The 20,305-nt window shown below is 41.0% G+C and overlaps 1 protein-coding gene across 2 annotated transcripts in view; it reads right to left on the reverse strand.

Moving 5' to 3' along the window:
• Positions 1 to 13,737: 13,737 nt before the first annotated feature.
• The window catches only part of DHTKD1 (dehydrogenase E1 and transketolase domain containing 1), a 68,510-nt gene continuing 61,942 nt past the window's right edge, over positions 13,738 to 20,305 (reverse strand). For both annotated transcript variants that reach the window (XM_066384816.1, XM_066384815.1), the window contains one exon: positions 13,738 to 14,514. In XM_066384816.1, the coding sequence (XP_066240913.1) occupies positions 14,413 to 14,514 (102 nt within the window). In that variant the 3' untranslated portion in view covers positions 13,738 to 14,412. The remainder of the gene's footprint in view (positions 14,515 to 20,305) is intronic.

The raw sequence follows: 20,305 nt of genomic DNA on the forward strand, positions 1-20,305 counted from the left end.
TCTTCCATGAATGGTATGAAGGAAAGTACAAGTTTTAGAAATCAGCCATCCTCTCTATTTGAATCCCTTCTCTACTTCTTAATGGCTTTGGGCAATTAGCCTTTCTGTGCTACCTGGGTAAAATAAGGATAATAATAGCCACTTTCTACAGGTGTGAAATTAAAGATCAACAAATAGATCTTGTATTTTCCTTACTCAAATCTTAACCCCCTGCAGTGTAACTTTTCTAACTTCTGCTGAAACAAGTTATTTCAAAGGTCACTCATAACAATATAATCACTGCTAGGTACTACCAGCAAGCAGCAAGAAGTCGTGGGGGAACAAAATAGATCAAAATATTTGAGGCTTGTTTGAGCTGGGGAAGGTCATGCCTTAAGGAAGACAACCTCCCTGAGCAAAGATAGAGAGGTAATACGGATTAGCACAGGTTGCTGACATCCAGTTACTCTTTGTCCATCAAGTCTGGCAGACATTCTCACTCTGGTTCCTTTGTGCCCTCAAGGGATGGAAGGTTCCTTTCAACCTGAGGTTAGAACTTACAGAAACTATCATGATTCATGTCCAGTAAATTGTTTCTACAGCTTGACTGGAACTGGCTGGAGGCTAGACTACTGTGATTTTGTTGGGTCAGTTATTTTCGAAATCTTAACAAACGGGCAGCTTCTGGGAACAGCTTTTAGCTTAGACCTAACAATCACCAAATCTAATCTATTCTAATGTTTAGGTCTATATACAAGAAGGCAACAAAATACTTATATGTGTATGTGTGATTTATTGTCTCCTTGAGCAAACTTTTAGCCAGGCTCCTCTGAGCCCTTTCTCTACTAGGTCTTATGTTAGACTATAAAGACTTCAATAAATACTAACATAATTTCTAACAGCTCCATACCTAGGAACTCTCTGACCACTCCCCCCTTAAAATATCTGCCTGGGGAAGTTCAAGGCTGCCAAAGAATTTACCTTTTGTTCTAGCCAACACCTGAAGATAGGGTCTTTGTCTCCCAGTCTTAGTCTGAGGGTAGGAGCCTAACTTCTGTTAGTTCCAGTTAACCCAGAGATGTTTAATGTGGACCAAATCCTCCTTCCTGCTTTTTGTAATGTTCAGCTTCCCCAATTCTATGAGCTCCCACTTACCTCCTCCCTGTTCCTTCATTCTCCTTTTATACTGTTCAGTCACCTCTACAAATCAAAGTTGAGTTGCCTGACCAGGTGGTGGCACATTGGATAAAGCATCAGACAGGCACACAGAGGATCCAAGTTCAAAACCCCAAGGTTACTGGCTTAAGCATGGGCTCATCAAGCTTGAATATGAGCTCACTGGCTTGAGTGTGGTGTCACTGGCTTGAGTGTCGGATCATAGACGTGACCCTATGGTCGCTGGTTTAAGCCTAAAGGTCACTGGATTGAAGCCCAGGGTCGCTGGCTTGAGCCCAAGGTCACTGGCTTGAGCAAGGGGTTACTTGCTCTGCTGTAGACCCCCAGTCAAGGCACATAGGAGAAAGCAATCAATTAACAACGAAGGAGCCACAACAAAGAATTAATGCTCCTCATCTTTCTCCCTTCTTGCCTGTCTGTCCCTATCTGTCCCTCTCTGTCTCTGTCACTAATATATATATATATGTGTGTGTGTGTGTGTGTATTAAATATATATATTAAATAATACCTGAAAAAAAACAATAAAACTATTATTTAAGTTATTTCCATATTGCTTCTTGATTGATGTCCTCACTTTTTTCACCTATGGACGGAATGAACATTACTACAGGCCCTTAGAATATGCTGTTGTGCAGAACGATGTTAAAAAACAGTAAGGAATATATAAATTTGTGATTTCCATATTGGGTGGCTGCCCAGGCATCTACCTTAGAGAGAACTCTTATGGTTACAAGTGCCACTTTAACAACCAGTTCACTGAACTCAACAAAATATTAGGTATTGGTTTTGCTGAACCAGCACACACCAGCTGAATCTTACCACTGGGTGAACCTGTCAACTCCAACATCTTCAGGAGCCTTCTCCACATGGTCTAAGCTTCCTCACAACATGGTTGCCAAGTCACATTCTTGGAAGTGACACAGCATCACTTAAGTGAATTGTATTTATGATACAAAGACCTGCTGAATTTCAAGAGGGAAAGGAAATAGACTCCAACTCTAGGTGAAGATTCTGGAAGAGTATATGGGACACAAAATACAGTGCTGGACACTTCTGAAAATGGAATCTGCCATAGTCATAATCTCAGGTCCTATGGCATTATTCTTACCTCATTCTATTGTGTGTTAGTCATTTTCATATTTGTCTGATATCCTCTACTACACCATGAACTTCTAGTTGGCAGGGAGTGTCTTTTGTAATTTTTGTATCATCTACAGTAACCTGCATGTGGTTGACTTAAATATAGTTTTGGGGCCCTGGCCGGTTGGCTCAGTGGTAGAGCGTTGGCCTGGCGTGCGGAAGTCCCGGGTTCGATTCCCGGCCAGGGCACACAGGAGAGGCACCCATCTGCTTCTCCACCCCTCCCCCTCTCCTTCCTCTCTGTCTCTCTCTTCCCCTCCCGCAGCCGAGGCTCCACTGGAGCGAAGGTGGCCCGGGCGCTGGGGATGGCTCCTTGGCCTTTGCCCTGGGCGCTGTAGTGGCTCTGGTCGCAACAGAGCGACGCCCCAGAGGGGCAGAGCGTCACCCCTGGTGGGCGTGCCGGGTGGATCCCGGTCGGGCGCATGCAGGAGTCTGTCTGACTGTCTCTCCCCATTTCCAACTTCGGAAAAATACAAAATATATATATAGTTTTGGCACTAATTTCATGAATATAACATCCTTTCAATAAAGATGTACTAAATTGAAAATTAATTGACAGATGGAAAAGAGTAGTCTGCACCTCTCTTTACTGCCTATTTCTGGGATAGCTCCATGTTTCAAGTAAGAGCCTGGGAATAAACTTTGACACTCCAGCTAACTTTTATTAATTACCCTTCCAACATTCTTCATTCTTTCTACTACTACATGCTACTCATAACTTTTCTCATATAACCACATAAGCCACCTAATCTACATCTATAGAAATATCACCCTTCCTTGACCTCCGACATTGTTTTAGTACAACCAACAAAAACATTTCTCACCTAACCTGCAGTGGTGCAGTGGATAAAGCATCGACCAGAATGCTGAGGTCACCAGTTCAAAACTCTGGCTTCCCTGGTCAAGGTACATACGGGAGTTGATGCTTCCTGCTCCTCCCCCACTTTTCCCTCACTCTCTTTCTCTCTAAAATGAATAAATAAAAACTTTTTAAAAAAAGTTTCTCTCTCAACAAGTAAAATGCTTGGTCTTCTCAAATATATTGTTTGTCCATTAAGGACAGAGGGTAACCTATTTTATCTTTTACTCCCATGTATTTCTTTATTTCTTTTTTCTTTTTTTGTTTTTCCTTTATTATTAATTTTAATGGGGTGACATTGATCAATCAAGGTACATAGGTTCAGAGAAAACATCTCCGGGTTACATTGACATTTGATTATGTTGCATACCCATCACACAAAGTCAAATTGTCTTCTGTTACCTTCTATACGGTTTTCTTTGTGCCGCTCCCCTCCCCCCATCCCCTCCCTCACCTCCCTCCCCCCTTTCCCTAGTAACCACCACACTCTTGTCCATGTCCCTGAGTCTCATTTTTATGTCCCACCTATGTATGGAATCATATAGTTCTTAGTTTTTTCTGATTTACTTATTTCACTCAGTATAATGTTATCAAGGTCCATCCATGTTGTTATAAATAATCTGATGTCTTTATTTCTTATGGCTGAGTAGTATTCCATAGTATATATGTACCACATATTCTTTATCCAATCATCTACTGAAGGCTTTTTGGTTGTTTCCATGTCTTGGCCACTGTGAACAATGCTGCAATGAACATGGGGCTGCAGGTGTCTTTATGTACCAATGTTTTTGACTTATGGGGGTGTATATACCTAGTAGAGGGATTGCTGGGTCATATGGTAGTTCTATTCTTAATTTTCTGAGGAACCTCCATACTTTCTCCCATAATGGTTGTACTACTTTACATTCCCACCAACAGTAAATGAGGGTTCCTTTTTCTTCACAGCCTCTCCAACACTTGTTGTTACCTGTCTTGCTGATAACAGCTAATCTAACAGGTGTGAGGTGGGATCTCATTGCAGTTTTGATTTGCATTTCTCTAATAGCTAACGAAGATGAGCATCTTTTTATATATCTGTTGGCCATTTGTATTTCGTCCTGGCGGAAGTGTCTGTTCATGTCCCTTTCCCACTTTTTTTATTGGTTTATTTGTTTGTTGTTGAGTTTATGACTTCTTTGTATATTTTGGATATTAGGCCCTTATCTGTGCTGTTGTTTGAAAATATCATCTCCCATTTAGTTGGCTGTTTGTTTTTGTTGTCAGTTTCTCTTGCTGTGCAAAAGCTTCTTAGTCTGAAGTGGTCCCATTCATTTACCTTTGCTATTACTTCTCTTGCCTTTGGAGTCAAATTCATAGTGCTCTTTATAACCAAGGTCCATGAGTTTAGTACCTATGTTTTCTTCTATGTAATTTATTGTTTCAGGTCTTATATTTAGGTCTTTGATCCATTTTGAATTAATTTTAGTATAAGGGGACAAACTGTAGTCGAGTTTCATTCTTTTGCATGTGGCTTTCCAGTTTTCCCAGCACCATTTGTTGAAGAGGCTTTCTTTTCTCCATTGTGTGTTGTTGGCCCCTTTATCAAAGATTATTTGACCATATATATGTGGTTTTATTTCTGAGCTTTCTATTCTGTTCCATTGATCTGAATGTCTATTTTTCTGCCAATACCATGCTGTTTTGATTATCATGGCTCTATAATATAATTTGAAGTCAGATATTGAAATGCCCCTAGCTTCGTTCTTTTTCCTTAGGATTGCTTTGGCTATTCGGGTTTTTTTATAGTTCCATATAAACCTGATGATTTTTTGTTCCATTTCATTAAAAAATTACATTGGAATTTTGATCAGAATTGCATTAAATTTGTGTATCGCTTTGGGTAATATAGTCATTTTGACTATATTTATACTTCCTATCCAAGAACAAGGAATGTTTTTTCATTTCATTATATCTTTTTTCGATTTCCCTTAACAATACTTTGTAGTTTTCATTATATGAGTCCTTTACATTCTTTGTTATGTTTATTCCTAGGTATTTTATTTCTTTTGTTGCAACCATGAAAGGGATTATTTTTTTGAGTTCGTTCTCTGATGTTTCATTGTTAGCATATAGGAAGGCAATGGGCTTTTGTATATTAATTTTGTATTCTGCGACCTTACTGTATTGGTTTATTGTTTCTAGTAGTCTTTTTGTAGAGTCTTTGGGGTTTTCAATGTATAGGATCATATCATCTGCAAAAAGTAAAACCTTTACTTCTTCTTTCCCAATATGAATGCCTTTTATTTCTTTTTCTTGTCTGATTGCTCTGGCTAGAACTTTCAGCACTATGTTGAATAAGAGTGGAGAGAGTGGACAACCTTGACTTGTTCCTGATCTTAGGGGAAAAGTCCTCAGTTTTATGCCATTTAATATGATGTTAGCTGATGGTTTATCATAAGTGGCCTTTATTATGTTGAGATATTTTCCTTCTATACCCATTTTGTTGAGTGTTTTAAACATAAAATGGTGTTGTATTTTATCGAATGCCTTTTCTGCATCTATTGATAGGATCATATGATTTTTGTTCTTTGTTTTGTTGATATGGTGTATTACCTTAACCATTTTACATATGTTGAACAATTCTTGTGATTCTGGGATGAATCCCACTTGATCATGATGAATTGTTTTGTTAATATGCTGTTGTATTCGATTTGCTAGTATTTTGTTTAGTATTTTACCATCTGTATTCATTAGAGATATTGGTCTGTAGTTTTTTTGTGTGTGCTGTCCTTGCCAGGTTTTGGTATGAGGGTTATGTTGGCCTCATAAAATGTGTTTGGAAGTATTGCTTCTTCTTTAAGTTTTGGAAGATTTTGAGTAGAATAGGAACCAAGTCCTCTTGAATGTATGATAGAATTAACTAGTATAGCCGTCTGGCCCTGGACAATTATTTTGGGGGAGGTTTTTGATAGTTGTTTCTATTTCCTCCCTGCTTATGGGTCTGTTTAGGCTTTCTGCTTCTTCATGACTCAGTCTAGGAAGATTATATTTTTCTAGGAATTTATCCATTTCTTCTAGATTGTTAAACTTGGTGGTATATAGTTTTCCATAGTATTCTACAATAATTCTTTGCATATCTATGATATCTAGGGTGATTTCTCCTCTTTCATTTTGAATTTTGTTTATATGAGTCCTTTCTCTTTTTTCCTTAGTGAGTCTTTCCTTGTGTAGGTAGATTGCAGAGCACATTCCTAGCAGCTGTAGCTGATGCAATGCTGTGAGAACACTCCAGCACCTGAAACCCTCCTAGGCATATCCAGGAGGGAGCTTGCCCGCTGTAAGGAAGTAAGTCAGTGCCAACCAGGCAGCTCCCTGACCTTTCAGCCATTGGCTGTGAAGGACATGCTGTAACATTCTATTGGCTGAACCCATGTATATAAGCTAGCTTACTTCCTGAATAAATCTGATCTGCATCACTGAACCTGGTCTCCGGAGTTGGGTCTTTGCATCTCCGTTGTCCTCACCCCCAGCAGGCCTTGTCTACAGCTTTGGGTTTGTCAATTTTGTTGATCTTTTCAAAGAACCAGCTCCTTGTTTTATTAATTTTTTCTATAGCTTTTCTGTTCTCTATTTCATTTATTTCTGCTCTGATTTTTATTATTTTCTTTCTTCTGTTGGTTTTGGGTTGCCTTTGTTCTTCTTTTTCTAGTTCCTTAAGATGTGAAGTTAAGTGGTTTACTTGGGCTCTCTCTTGTTTGTTCATAGAGGCCGGTAGTGATATGAATTTCCCTCTCATTACTGCTTTTGCTGCATTCCAGAGATTCTGATATGTTATATTGTCATTTTTGTTTGTATGTAACTTTTTTATTTATTTATTCATTTTAGAGAGGAGAGGGAGAGACAAAGAGAGAGAGGGAGAGACAGAGAGAGAGAAGGGGGGAGGAGCTGGAAACATCAACTCCCATATGTGCCTTGACCAGGCAAGCCCAGGGTTTTGAACCAGCGACCTCAGCATTTCCAGGTCGACGCTTTATCCATTGCGCCACCACAGGTCAGGCCTGTATGTAACTTTTGATCTCTGTTTTTATTTCTTCTTTGACCCACTCATTTTTTAAAGGTATGTTGCTTAGTTTCCACATTTTTGTGGGTTTGTTTACCTCTTTTTTGCAATTGAATTCTAGCTTCAAGGCTTTTTGATCAGAGAATATGCTTGGTATGATATCAATCTTTCTGAATTTGTTGATGTTATTTTTGTGGCCCAACATATGGTCAATTCTTGAGAATGTTCCATGTACACTAGAGAAAAATGTATACTCTGGCACTTTGGGATGAAATGTCCTGTAGATGTCTATCATATCCAATTGTTCTAGTGTTTTGTTTAAGGCCAATATTTCCTTATTGATTTTCTGTTTGAATGAACAATCTAGAGCCATCAGCGGTGTATTGAGGTCTCCAAGTATGATTGTATTTTTGTTGGTTTTTGTTTTTGGGTCAGTAGCTATCTCAAATATTTTGGTGCTCCTTGGTTTGGTGCATATATATTAAGAAGTGTTATGTCTTCTTGATTCAATGTCCTCATTATCATTATGACATGACCATTTATGTCTCTGATCTTTCTTTCTTTCTCTCTCTCTCTCTCTCTCTTGCGCTTTCTCTCCTTCCTTCCTTCTTTCTTTTTCTTTCTTTCTTTTCCTTTCTCTCTCTCTTACTTTCTCTCTTTCTTTGTTTAATTTTAGGAGAGATGGGCAGGCAGAGACAGACTCCTGCACGTGCCTGGACTGGGATCCACCAGAAAACCCACTATGCTCTGCTCATCTGGGGCCCTTGCTTTCCTGCAACCAGAGCTGTTTTTAGCGCCTGAGGTGAAGACCATGGAGCCATCCTCAGCACCTGGGGCCAACTTGGTCTAATTGAGCTATGACTGTAGGAGGGGAGGGGAGGAGATCAGAGAGAAAGAGAGAGAGAGAGAGAGAGAAGGAGAAGTGAGAAGTGAGAAGTGAAAAGTGAGAAGGGGAGGGGTGGAAAAGCAGATGGGTGCTTCCTCTGTGTGCCCTGACCGAGAATCAACCTGGGACATCCACACGTTGGGCTGATGCTCTATCACTGAGCCAACCAGCCAGGGCCCGTGTATTTCTAATGTACAGAACAATGCCATATATGCAATAGGTGTCCAATAAACTTTTTTATAAAGAAGAGACAGAGACAGACAGGAAGGGAGAGAGATGAGAATCAACTCATAGTTATGGCACTCTTAGTTGTTCATTGATTGCTTCTCATAGATGCCTTGATCCAGAGGCTCCAGATGAGCCAATAACACCTTGCTCATGCCAGTGACCTTAGGTTTCAAGCCAGTGACCTTTGGGCTGAAGCCAGTGACCATAGGGTCATGTTTATTATCCCACACTCAAGCCAGCAAACCTGAGCTCAAGCTGGTGAACCTGCCTGCACTCAAGCTAGATGAGCCCACTCAAGCCAGTGACCCCTCGGGCTTAAGAATCTAGGTCCTCAGTGTTCCAGGTCAACACTCTATCCACTGGGCAACCACCAGGTCAAGCCCAATAAACTTTTTTTTTGTATTTTTCTTAAATGAGAAGCAAGGAGGCAGAGATAAAGACTCCTGCATGCGCCTGACCACAATCCACCCAGCCAGCCCACTAGGGGGCAATAATCTGCACATCTGGGGCTGTTGCTCCATTGCAACCAGAGCCATTCTAGCACCTGAGGCAAGGCCATGGTGTCATCCTCAGTGCCCTGGGTAGCTTGCTTCAGTGGAGCCTTGGCTGTGGGAGGGGAAGAGAGACATAGAGAAGAAGGGAAGGGGGAGGGGTGGAGAAGCAGATGGTCACTTCTCCTGTGCGCCCTGACCAGGAATCAAACCTGGGACATCTATACACCAGGCTGATGCTCTATCAATGAGCCAACTGGTCAGGGCCTCAATAAACTCTTTATTGAGGAAATATTATTCACCCTTACAAGGTCATTTCTTACTTTTTCTTTATATGAGTTCAAGAAGACACAGAGAAACACTAAAATAATACTTTTATTAAAAGTTTATAAAAATTGCCTGATCAGGCAGTGGCACAGTAGATAGAGCATCGGACTGGGATGTGGAAGACCCAGGTTCGAGACCCCAGGGTCGCCAGCTTGAGCACGAGCTCATCTGGCTTGAGCAAAAAAAGCTCACCAGCTTGGACCCAAGGTCGCTGGCTTGAGCAAGGGATCACTCGGTCTGCTGAAGGCCCGCGGTCAAGGCACATATGAGAAAGCAATCAATGAACAACTAAGGTGTCACAACGAGAAACTGATGATTGATGCTTCTCATCTCTCTCCGTTCCTGTCTGTCTGTCCCTATCTATCCCTCTCTCTGACTCTCTCTCTGTCCCTGTAAAAAAAAAAAAAAAAAAAAAAAAGTTCATAAAAATTAAATGATTTTGCAATTCCAGTGGGGCAGTAACAATCTGCTTTAGATTGTACTTTTTCAGATTTAAATACAAATATGACCATGAATTACTATTTCCATAGAGTAATCTAGGAGTTATTTGTGTAATAGTGTGTTCTAAATATTGAAGATTTAAATATTTTAATTCAAATTTCTCAAAAATATAATAGTTTTAGCCTAAACCAAATAAGAAGCTGAAGATGAAAACCAAATATCCTAGTACATCCAAGTGAAATGTAGATAAAGCTTTTGAAACCTCAAGACCTGAATGTCTTCACTCTTAAATCTGACTTCCTATATAATTCCTAATTTCTTTATTTTCTTTTCTTTTCTTTTTTCTTTTCTTCTTCTTTTTTTTTTTTTGTATTTTTCTGAAGCTGGAAACAGGGAGAGACAGTCAGACTGACTCCGCATGCGTCTGACCGGGATCCACCCGGCACGCCCACCAGGGGGCAATGCTCTGCCCCTTCGGGGCATCGCTCTGTTGCGACCAGAGCCACTCTAGCGCCTGAGGCAGAGGCCACAGAGCCATCCTCAGCGCCAGGGCCAACTTTGCTCCAATGGAGCCTCGCTGCAGGAGGGGAAGAGAGAGACAGAGAGGAAGGAGAGGGGGAGGGGTGGAGAAGCAGATGGGCGCTTCTCCTGTGTGCCCTGGCCGGGAATCGAACCCGGGACTTCTGCACGCCGGGTCGACGCTCTACCACTGATACAACCAGCCAGGGCTCTTTTTATTTTTTACAGAGACAGAGAGAGAAACAGAGAGAGGGACAGATAGGGACAGACAGGAAGGGAGAAAGATGAGAAGCATCAATTCCTCGTTGCGGCTCCTTAATTGTGCATTGATTGCTTTGTCATATGTGCCTTGACCAGGGGGCTATGGCAGAGTAATTGACCCCATGCTCAAGCCAGCGAGTATGAGGTCATATCTATAATCCCACGTTCAAGCCAGTGACCCTACATTCAAGCTGCTGAGCCCATGCTCAAGTTGAATGAGACCGCACTCAAACCGGTGACCTTGGGGTTTTGAACCTGGGTCCTCTGCATCCCAGTCTGATGCTCTATCCACTCCGCCACCACCTGGTCAGGAAATCCTAATTTCTTTAAAGCATATTTCCTCAGTTTTGTGAAAGGTATACTTCTATTGTCAGTAAAGTTAATTTAAGAAATAACAAATCAGCCCTGGCCGGTTGGCTCAGTGGTAGAGCACTGGCGTGGAGAAGTCCCGGGTTCGGTTCCCGGCCAGGGCACATAGGAGAAGCGCCCATCTGCTTCTCCACCCCTCCCCCTCTCCTTCCTCTCTGTCTCTCTCTTCCCCTCCCGCAGCCGAGGCTCCATTGGAGCAAAAAGATGGCAGGGCGCTGGGGATGGCTCCTTGGCCTCTGCCCCAGGCGCTAGAGTGGCTCTGGTTGCAACAGAGCGATGCCCCGGATGGGCAGAGCGTCGCGCCCTGGTGGGCAGAGCGTCGCCCCTGGTGGGTGTGCCAGGTGGATCCCGGTGGGGCGCATGCAGGAGTCTGTCTGACTGTCTCTCCCCATTTCCAGCTTCAGAAAAATACAAAAAAAAAAAAAAAAAAAAGAAATAAGAAATCTTTAAAAGTAATATAGTCATCCTAAAAATGATTATGCTTTAAAATATAGTATGCTTTCTTACAGTGTATGTATGGAAAACATAGAAAAACTAAGCCAATGGTTCTTTCCTTTTTTAAAATTTATTGGTGTGACATTGGTTAATAAAATTACACAGGCTTCAGGTGCACCATTCTATAGTACAATCTGTATATTGCAATGTGTGCTCACCACCCCAAGTCAAGTCTCCTTTCATCACTATCTATTCCCCTTCTACCCTCCTCAACATCCCCCAACCCTCCTTCCCTCCTGAACCCAGCAGAAGAAACAGTCTCTAAAAACCATACACTAATTTCACTCTACTACATACTCCCAAATGGTTCTTATAAGGCATAAAATTTCATTTTACAAAAAATGTCATTTTAGCAGAGTTAAAAGTTTTTCATGGTTGTTAACATTTGTAGTCACTGAATACCCATTTGAGCTCTAGTCTTCATTGAATATGAAAACAGATATAAATAGGATACAAAAAGCTAAATGGGATATAAATATCACACCATCAAATTCTTAACAGAATAAAATAAAATGTTTTTATTTTACCTTATTATATTTTTAATCTCATATTTTAGCATGGGAATATTTGATTTGAAATTTTTCAAATGTTCTCTTCCTGCGAGAGAATTCAAATTGCTGACCCGTGTTGCTATAGTGATTGAGAGTAAGTATAAGGTACATAGCTCATGGATCAAGTTGGAAAAGAAACCAGAAACAGAATTGAGAAGTATAAAGTTAAAAATTTGGAGAGATCTACACTAAACTAAAAAAAAAAAAAAAAAAAAAATCTAGTTTTTCTTCTCATTTTGGGCTTACACTTCAAAATTTTTTTAACTGAAGAAACCCAGAGACCCAGCTATCCCACTTTTAGGAATATACCCCAGGACACCATAGAACGGCTCCAAAAGGAGAAATGCACCCCCATGTTTGTGGCAGCATTGTTCACAATAGCGAAGATCTGGAAACAGCCCAAGTGTCCGTCAGAGGACGAGTGGATTAAAAAGCTTTGGTACATATATACTATGGAATACTACTCAGCCATAAGAAATGATGACATCAGATCATTTCCAATAACATGGATGGACCTTGATAACATTATACGGAGTGAAATAAGTAAATCAGAAAAAAAACTAAGAACTATATGAATCCATACATAGAAAGGACATAAAAATGAGACTCAGAGACATGAACAAGAATGTGACGGCAACAGGGGTGGGGGGTGGGGGGAGGGGGGATGGGGTGAAGAAGGAGAGAGGGGTTGGGGGAGGGGAGGGGCACAAAGAAAACCAGACAGAAGGTGACAGAAGACACTTTAACTTTGAGGGAGGGGTATACAGCACAATCAAATGTCAAAATAATCTAGAGATGTTTTCTCTCAACATATGTACCCTGATTTATCAATGTCACTGCATTAAATTTAATAAATAAATTAAAAAAAAAAAAGAAACCCAGAGATCTGAAAAAAATGAGTTTCTGTTTTTTACTAGTTCAATATACAACATTGATAACCATTCTCATTATAATTTTTGAAATGAGAAGTTAGTGAGACAGACTCCCACATGCACCTGGACCAGGATCCACCTTGCAACCCATGTCTGGGGCCGACACCAGGCCAAACTGAGCTATCCTCAGTATCCAGGGCTGACACTCAAACCAATTAAGCTGCTGGCTGCAAGAGGAGAAGAGAGAGAGAAGGAGGAGAAGGGGGGGAAGTAAAGCAGATGGTCGCTTCTCATGTGTGTCCTGACCGGGGATCAAACCTGGGACATCTGCACACCGGGCCGATGCTCTATCCACTGAGCCAATCAGCCAGGACTAAAAACCATTCTCATTAAATATACCTTTGTAATTTTAGTGATTTACATAGTGGCACCAAGTTACATGATTTATAAGGCTTGACAAAGAAAGGGGTCTGAATACTACAGAAATGTTAAATCAATGCACTAAATGCATACATTTAAGATGTGAATCATAAATCTACTGCTGTGACCAGAACACCTTATATGCTGATTCTGAAAAACATCAATTGCCAATAAAAGTGAAGAGTGTACATCCCATTATGGGGGATGCACAAGAAAGGTGAGCTTCTGCAGCACCAACCCACATAAAACTGTACAGTATACTGCTGTTTAGTTATGCTTCCAGTACCATTTAACTTCAGAATAAGGGAGTGAGTTGGTGACCCTTAGAAATCTCCAAGTACCTGGCATTGGGAAATTCCCACCATCAAAGTTTAAGTGCTCCTTAAACACCACAAATAAACATCACAGTGTAGCAGAGACTTTTAGAAGCAAAACTAATTAACCAGGGGCTGAAATCCCCATATTGGACACCCAACCTCAATTAAAAATATGAAAATATCACCACAAGAACAATTTAGGAAGGGAAGATACTAAGGCAAGGCAGACCACAGATCAATTTCATTGTAGCTAAAACTCCTTAACTTAATAACACTATGTTAAAAGATCACACCCAGAGATTTGTATTTAATATATTTAAGAGTAATGGGTAAAACAACAATCTTTAAAAACATAACTAAGAAATAATACAGTTTTTAAAATTTTATTATTGATTGATTTTAGAGACAGAGGAGTGGAGAGACACAAACATCAATCTATTCCTGTATGTGCCTGACTGGGGATTGAATTTGCAACCTTCACATATGGAGACCATGCTCTAACCAAATGATCTATCTGATCATGGCAGGAATAATACAGTTTTGCTACAGTGTCTGTTGAAACATTTTTCACAATGGCTGGAAGACAGCACCAAAAATGACATAAATGAAAATATTGGACTTTGAAAAAAGAAGGGAAAATTAATGAAAGTGACATGCATCAAATAAATCAAGAGGTAATACTGAGGTAATCTATATGTAGTTATAAAGTCAGCTTAAGTTTCCTGGGCATTTATAGTTAATGAGAAGGTGGAGTCTGAAAACTCTGGATTTTGACCTAGTTTTAGAACTCACTCAGATATAACCAAATTGTAACATGATTGTATTGTACTGTTAAGGATAAGAGTTACTTGTCATATTTATGTATTGATTCCCTTAGCTATTCCATGTATTCCAGATTAAACTGTCTGCATCAGCCCCAACATCTTAGAGGAATACAGGCTTTTCACGTTATCTAATAGAAAAAGGAGAGAGTAGAGGAAACAGGCCTTTCTTTTTATGGCAGTTTTCTTAACAGGAAGTTGTATTTCTTCAAAGTTCATCATCAAGCAAAGGTCTTGGTGAGGACAGCTTCATGCTGCTGCAGGTGAACAGTGCCAATTCCTACAGCAGGTACTGGCAAAGGGGGTCGGCTCACAAGGCGGAGCTGTCATTGGAATAGAAAAGAAATAAAGAAAATAAATAAATTGACATTGGGACCTAATCAGAGCTCTGCTTAGTTCCCCCAGGGAGGTGCATGTATTTCTTTTCACTTATTTAACATTAATCACCTTTTTGGAAAAATTATGACTTACAAAGAATAGACTGTTACAACTAAAAACCAACTAAATTCCAGGCATAATAAGGTAATATAAAGTCTCAAATTTGTTCTATTCTTCAGTAACTATTAGTTTGTTATAGCTGTAGAGTTTCCTAAGTGAGAGCTATTTACATGTGAAAATGATCTGGGTTTAGTCAACTACTATAGTATCAAATGAGTGAACACAGTTCTCATCAAAGCAGAACAGAAAAGCATTGCTCTTCTTACTGTTTTTCCCTTCCTCCAGCACAGTCAAGAAGAATTTGGCCTTTGAGGGATCCCAGCTATGTAGATGGGCCTGAAACAAGCATCAATGGGTGTCTCTACTCCTAGACTGTCAAATAAGACTGCCTGTCACCCAGCTTCCCCATGTCTTGAATGTTGACTTTAAGGATGAGAATGCTGAGTAGACTAATGGGAAAATAGTACACAGGTAAGACTTTTACTTTTCTAAGTACAATAGGTTTTTGTTTTTACATGATACTAGTATTATACATACCTTGATAAACACTCAGCACTTTATTTTGTAAGAATAGCCTAAAGAACCTGACCTGTGGTGGCACAGTGGATAAAGCATCGACCTGGAATGCTGAGGTCACTGGTTCAAAACCCTGCACTTGTCTGGTCAAGGCACATATGGGAGTTGATGCTTCCTGCTCCTCCCCCCTTTCTCTCTCTCTTTCACTGTCTCTCCTCTCTAAAATGAATAAATAAAAAGAAATTTTAAAAAAGAATAGACTAAAGATGCCAGAGTAATGACAGTGTGAGAGATAACCTTAGCCTCTCCCCTTGAAATTTCAACAAATTGAACTCAGCAAAGAAACCCCGCCCAGGCTCACAGGCTTGCCTGAAAAATTCCGTGCACTGAATGGACTAAAGGTGGGAAGGGTAAAAACGGGGCAGAAGATAAGAAGCAGTGGCGGTGGGGCTCCAGAGAAGGTGAAGGTCCAAACTGTTTGGGCTTTCATTTGCCAGATGGGGGACACCCAGAATGGCTGGGTCTTCCTCTGCCAGAAGGAGCGCAGAGATTGGGGGGCATTTGAACAGATACTGAACCAAAGAGGTGGCAGAGTGTGGGGTCATGGCCAGTGTTCCCACAGTCTGCTGGCTGCCTGCATATGAGACAGACACAGACATAGAAAGTGAGACCCCCATCAGCCTCCCAGATTCCACCTTCCTCCCCTCATGGGGTACAGAGTGTGGCAGAGACACAACCCACAGTTCTACAGGGCCACTCTTTCCCTTGAAGAACAGAGGTGCTCTGTGTCCGGTCCCCTGTTCTGTTGAGACGCAGGAAGGAGGTCCTAAAGGCCTGAGATTGCCATTGCTAAAGCAGTAAAGCCCTGACAGTATGCCCCACCTTATCTTCAAGACAGCAACATCTCAGCAGAGGTAAGCCTAGGGATTTTAAAGAGCTAAAGCTTATAATCCAGTGCCACCTACTGGAAAAAAACATAGAAAAACCTCTTACAAGTGCAATACCACTCCTTTTTTGTCAGCTTGGTTTTTTAAAATTATTTATTTATTTATTCATTTTAGAGAAGAAAGAGAGAGAGAGGGAGAGGGAGAGGGAGAGAGAAGTGGGGGAGGAGCAGAAAGCATCAACTCCCATATGTGCCTTGACCGGGCAAGCCCAAGGTTTCGAACCGGCGACCTCAGCAGTCCAGGTCGACGCTTTATCCACTGCGCCACCACAGGTCAGGCTGTCAGCTTGGTTTTTGAAGAGTATTGTCTTTTTTTTTTGCTTTTCTTTTGGTATTTTGTTGTTTTGATTTTGTTTGTTATTTTGTAGTTTTGTCTCTCATTTTTTATTGTTGATTTGCTTGATTTTTTTGCAATACCACTCACAAATATCATCAAGAAAGAAAAAACCTAATACTATGACTACCTGAGAAAGAGACACAGTACAGAAAGAAAATGAAAAATCTCCAGAAAGCAATCTCAATCACATGGAAAACTTGAAGTTAAATTATAGCAAATTCAAAATTGAAGTTTTGAATACATTCAATGAGATGTTAAAAAACACTGATAGGCAATTTAATTAGCTCAGAAAAAAATAAGTACTTCACCAAAGAGATTGAAACGTCATAAACAGAGATGGTTAACTCAATACATGAATTGAAAAAGGAGCTACTAAGTTTAGTTAATAGAATAAGCCAGAGAGAAGAGAATCAGTGACATTGAAGACAGGCAACTAGAGATGATACAGAGGGAAGAAGAGAGAGAATCACAAATTTAAAAAAATAATAGAGCTCTACAAGAATTCTCTGACTTCATCAGAAAAAGCAATAGCAATACAGTGGTACCTTGAGATATGAACAGACCAACATATGAATTTTTTTAAGATACGAGCTGCAACTCGGTCCGTATTTTTGTTCGACATCCGAGCGAAATTCCGAGATGAGTCATGATTCAGGAAGCTGCCACTAGTTGGTGTGTTGGTGCACGGGTCCAGTATTGGCAGTTTGATATACAAGTTGACTAACTTATGAACTCGGTTACAGAATGAATTAAATTAGTATCTCAAGGTACCACTGTATAAAAATACTGGGTATATAAGAAGAAGAAGAGAGAAAGAAAGGAATGGAGAAGTTAATCAAACAAATAATTGATGAGAACTTCCCAAGCCTATGAAAAGAGTTAGATTCTTGAATCCAAGAAGCAAACAAAAATGCCTAATTACCTCAACTCAAACAGGCCTTCTCCAAGGCACATTGTAATAAAGCTGTCAAAAGTCAATGACAAAGAAAGAATCCTCAAGGCAGCTAGGGAAAAGAAAAACATACCATATAAAGGAAGGCCTATTAGGTTATCATCAGACTTTCTAGCAGAAACTCTACAAACTACAAGAGTGTGGACCAAAAATTCAAAATACTAAAAGAGAAGAATTACCAGCCAAGAATACTGTATCCATCAAAGTTACCCTTTAAATACAAAAAGAAAAATAAAACTTTTCCAGACACACAGAAGCTGAGAGAATTTGTCACCAGAAAATCTCCACCGCAGGAAATACTCAAGGCAGTTATTCTATCGGATACAAAGAACAAAACTACAAGTTAAAGCTCCAACTAGGTTACAATATACACAAGGATAATCTGTGACAACAAAAATATAAAATGAGAGAGGATAAAGATCTGCAGTAGGAAAGGAGGTTGGAGGGCAGAAGAACTCATGAGACATGGGACTCTTATATATATGAAAAAAAATTTTTTTTTCTTTTCTTAAGCTGGAAACAGGGAGAGACAGTCAGACAGACTCCCGCATGCGCCTGTCCAGGATCCACCCGGCACGCCCACCAGGGGGTGATGCTCTGCCCTTCCGGGGCATCGCTCTCCTGCGACCAGAGCCACTCTAGCGCCTGGGGCAGAGGCAAAGGAACCATCCCCAGCGCCCGGGCCCTCTTTGCTCCAATGGAGCCTTGGCTGTGGGAGGGGAAGAGAGAGACAGAGAGGAAGGGGGGGGGGATGGAGAAGCAAATGGGCGCTTCTCCTATGTGCCCTGGCGGGGAATGGAACCCGGGTCCCACGCACGACAGGCCGACACTCTACCGCTGAGCCAACTGGCCAGGGCCGAAAATTTTTTTTTTAAATAAATAAATTTTTATTATAATGGGTGACATCAATAAATCAGGGTACATATATTCAAAGAAAACATTTCCATGTTATCTTGTCATTTAGTTCTGTTGCATACCCATCACCCAAAGAGAGATCGTCCTCCGTCACCCTCTATCCAGTTTTCTTTGTACCCCTCCCCCTCCCCCTCCCTCTCTCCTTCCTTCCCTCCCCCCACCCCCGTAACCACCCCACTCCTGTCCATGTCTCTTAGTCTCGTTTTTATGTCCCACCAATGTATGGAATCCTGCAGTTCTTGTTTTTTTCTGATTCACTTATTTCACTCCGCATACTGTTATCAAGATTCCACCATTCTGCTGTAAGTGATCTGATGTCATCATTTCTTCTAGCTGAATAGTATACCATGGTGTATATGTGCCCCATCTTCTTTATCCAGTCTTCTATTTTTTTTTTTACAGTGATTAAAAGCCTTTAAGCAAACTTTTGGCCAAAACAGCAAGAATCCATAAAAGAGTAGTGTCCTTAACATGTTCACCAAGTCCAAGTTGGCCCCATCACCATGCCAAATCCCTGAAAAACGCAACCTAACCACAGTTCAGTCTGTTAGGAGCTGTCACAGAGAGCAGGAGTCCAGGAAAAGTCCACATCCAGGAAAAGTCCTCATGGCACTGGAATTGTTGTCACCATTCTATACTTTGCAGCTCAATGTCCAAGTCCCAATGACCGCTGCTTCTAGCTGGTAATGATTCAGGTAGACTGGAAAAGCCATTTGCAGCATGCGTGGATATGGAGCTTCTGTTCTCCTCTGCCTGGAGAGATGAGACCAGGTTGCTCTTCCCTGGAGCTCTGCGACTGTGGCATGGTAAAGAGAACTTTGGGATACACTAAGCTGGGTGGCAAAGGTAGATTCATAATAGAAGTTGGCAAAAGGGGGAAAGAGAGCTCTAAATTAGGAGTAGGTCCCAGCCTGAAATATGAGTGGGGCATTGAGGTAGGAGGGATAAAGGAAACACTATATATTAAGCAAAGCAGCAGAAAATAGGACTATCAACACCCACAACAGAGATCTTTGAGGGAAGAATAAAAAACCTGACTATTCAGGCAAAACATAGTTAAGTGGCCCTTGTGCAAAAGTTTACCTGCTTCTTGGAAGAAATACCCTAGGCTCGTCCACAGTGTCATAGATGGGGCCGACGGCCCAGGGCACCTTCAGCCTTCAGTGGCAAACCCCAGCATTCTGGGCAAGGTTAGGTCATAGGTGGCTGGAGCAGGGCTGGAAGAGACTGAACCCTCCCTTAGAGGAGTGAGGGGGAAGCCTACCTTCCAGTGTCCCTGTTTCCTCACAGCAGAGGCATGTAAGCCTGGCAGGCTTTAGCTCAATGACATTCCTTTCCACTATTGAAGCAGGACCCAGATGGCATCCTATGAGACCCCTTTGGGGCGTTGGAGCCTTTAAGGGTGTATCCTAAAAGCTGGTAGTTCCCCTGATCTCTATTGGGCTTTTTCTGCCTCTAGGTATCTTAAAAGCCATGCTCAGAAAATCTCACTGAGGGGTTTGAGGATCCCCATCCGCCTATATAAATCTTTTCCATATATCTGGAGCTATTTGGAAAAAGACAAAACAGTGTTATTAGCTGGATCTAATAAAGAAGGTAGTAGTTTGCAGGCAAAAAAGATTTGGTGTCTCCTGTTCATCAGCATTCAAAGGAAATGTAAATTTTTTTTTAAGTAAAAAGCATGATATGGTAGACCCGTAGGAGTTCCAGGATATAACTACCCTTTTAAATTTTTTTTTAATTGACCTTAAAATGTTTGCTGAGTACACTTTAATAATACCTTAACTTTAAAGATTGTAAGCATGACAAAATACAGTAAATGCTTTTGCTCCATATGCAGGAGCATTTTCAGTTTAGCCAGTTTAGGAACTCCAATAATAGAACAATGCATACAGACAATGAGCTATAACATGCTTAGCAGCCTCTCCTGTTCTGACAGCGGTTACTATAGATCCAGAATATGTATCTACTGTAATGTGGACATACGACTGTTTGCCAAATGAAGGTATA

Source organism: Saccopteryx leptura, chromosome 5, assembly GCF_036850995.1.
Source record: "Saccopteryx leptura isolate mSacLep1 chromosome 5, mSacLep1_pri_phased_curated, whole genome shotgun sequence".
Taxonomy (NCBI): domain Eukaryota; kingdom Metazoa; phylum Chordata; class Mammalia; order Chiroptera; family Emballonuridae; genus Saccopteryx; species Saccopteryx leptura.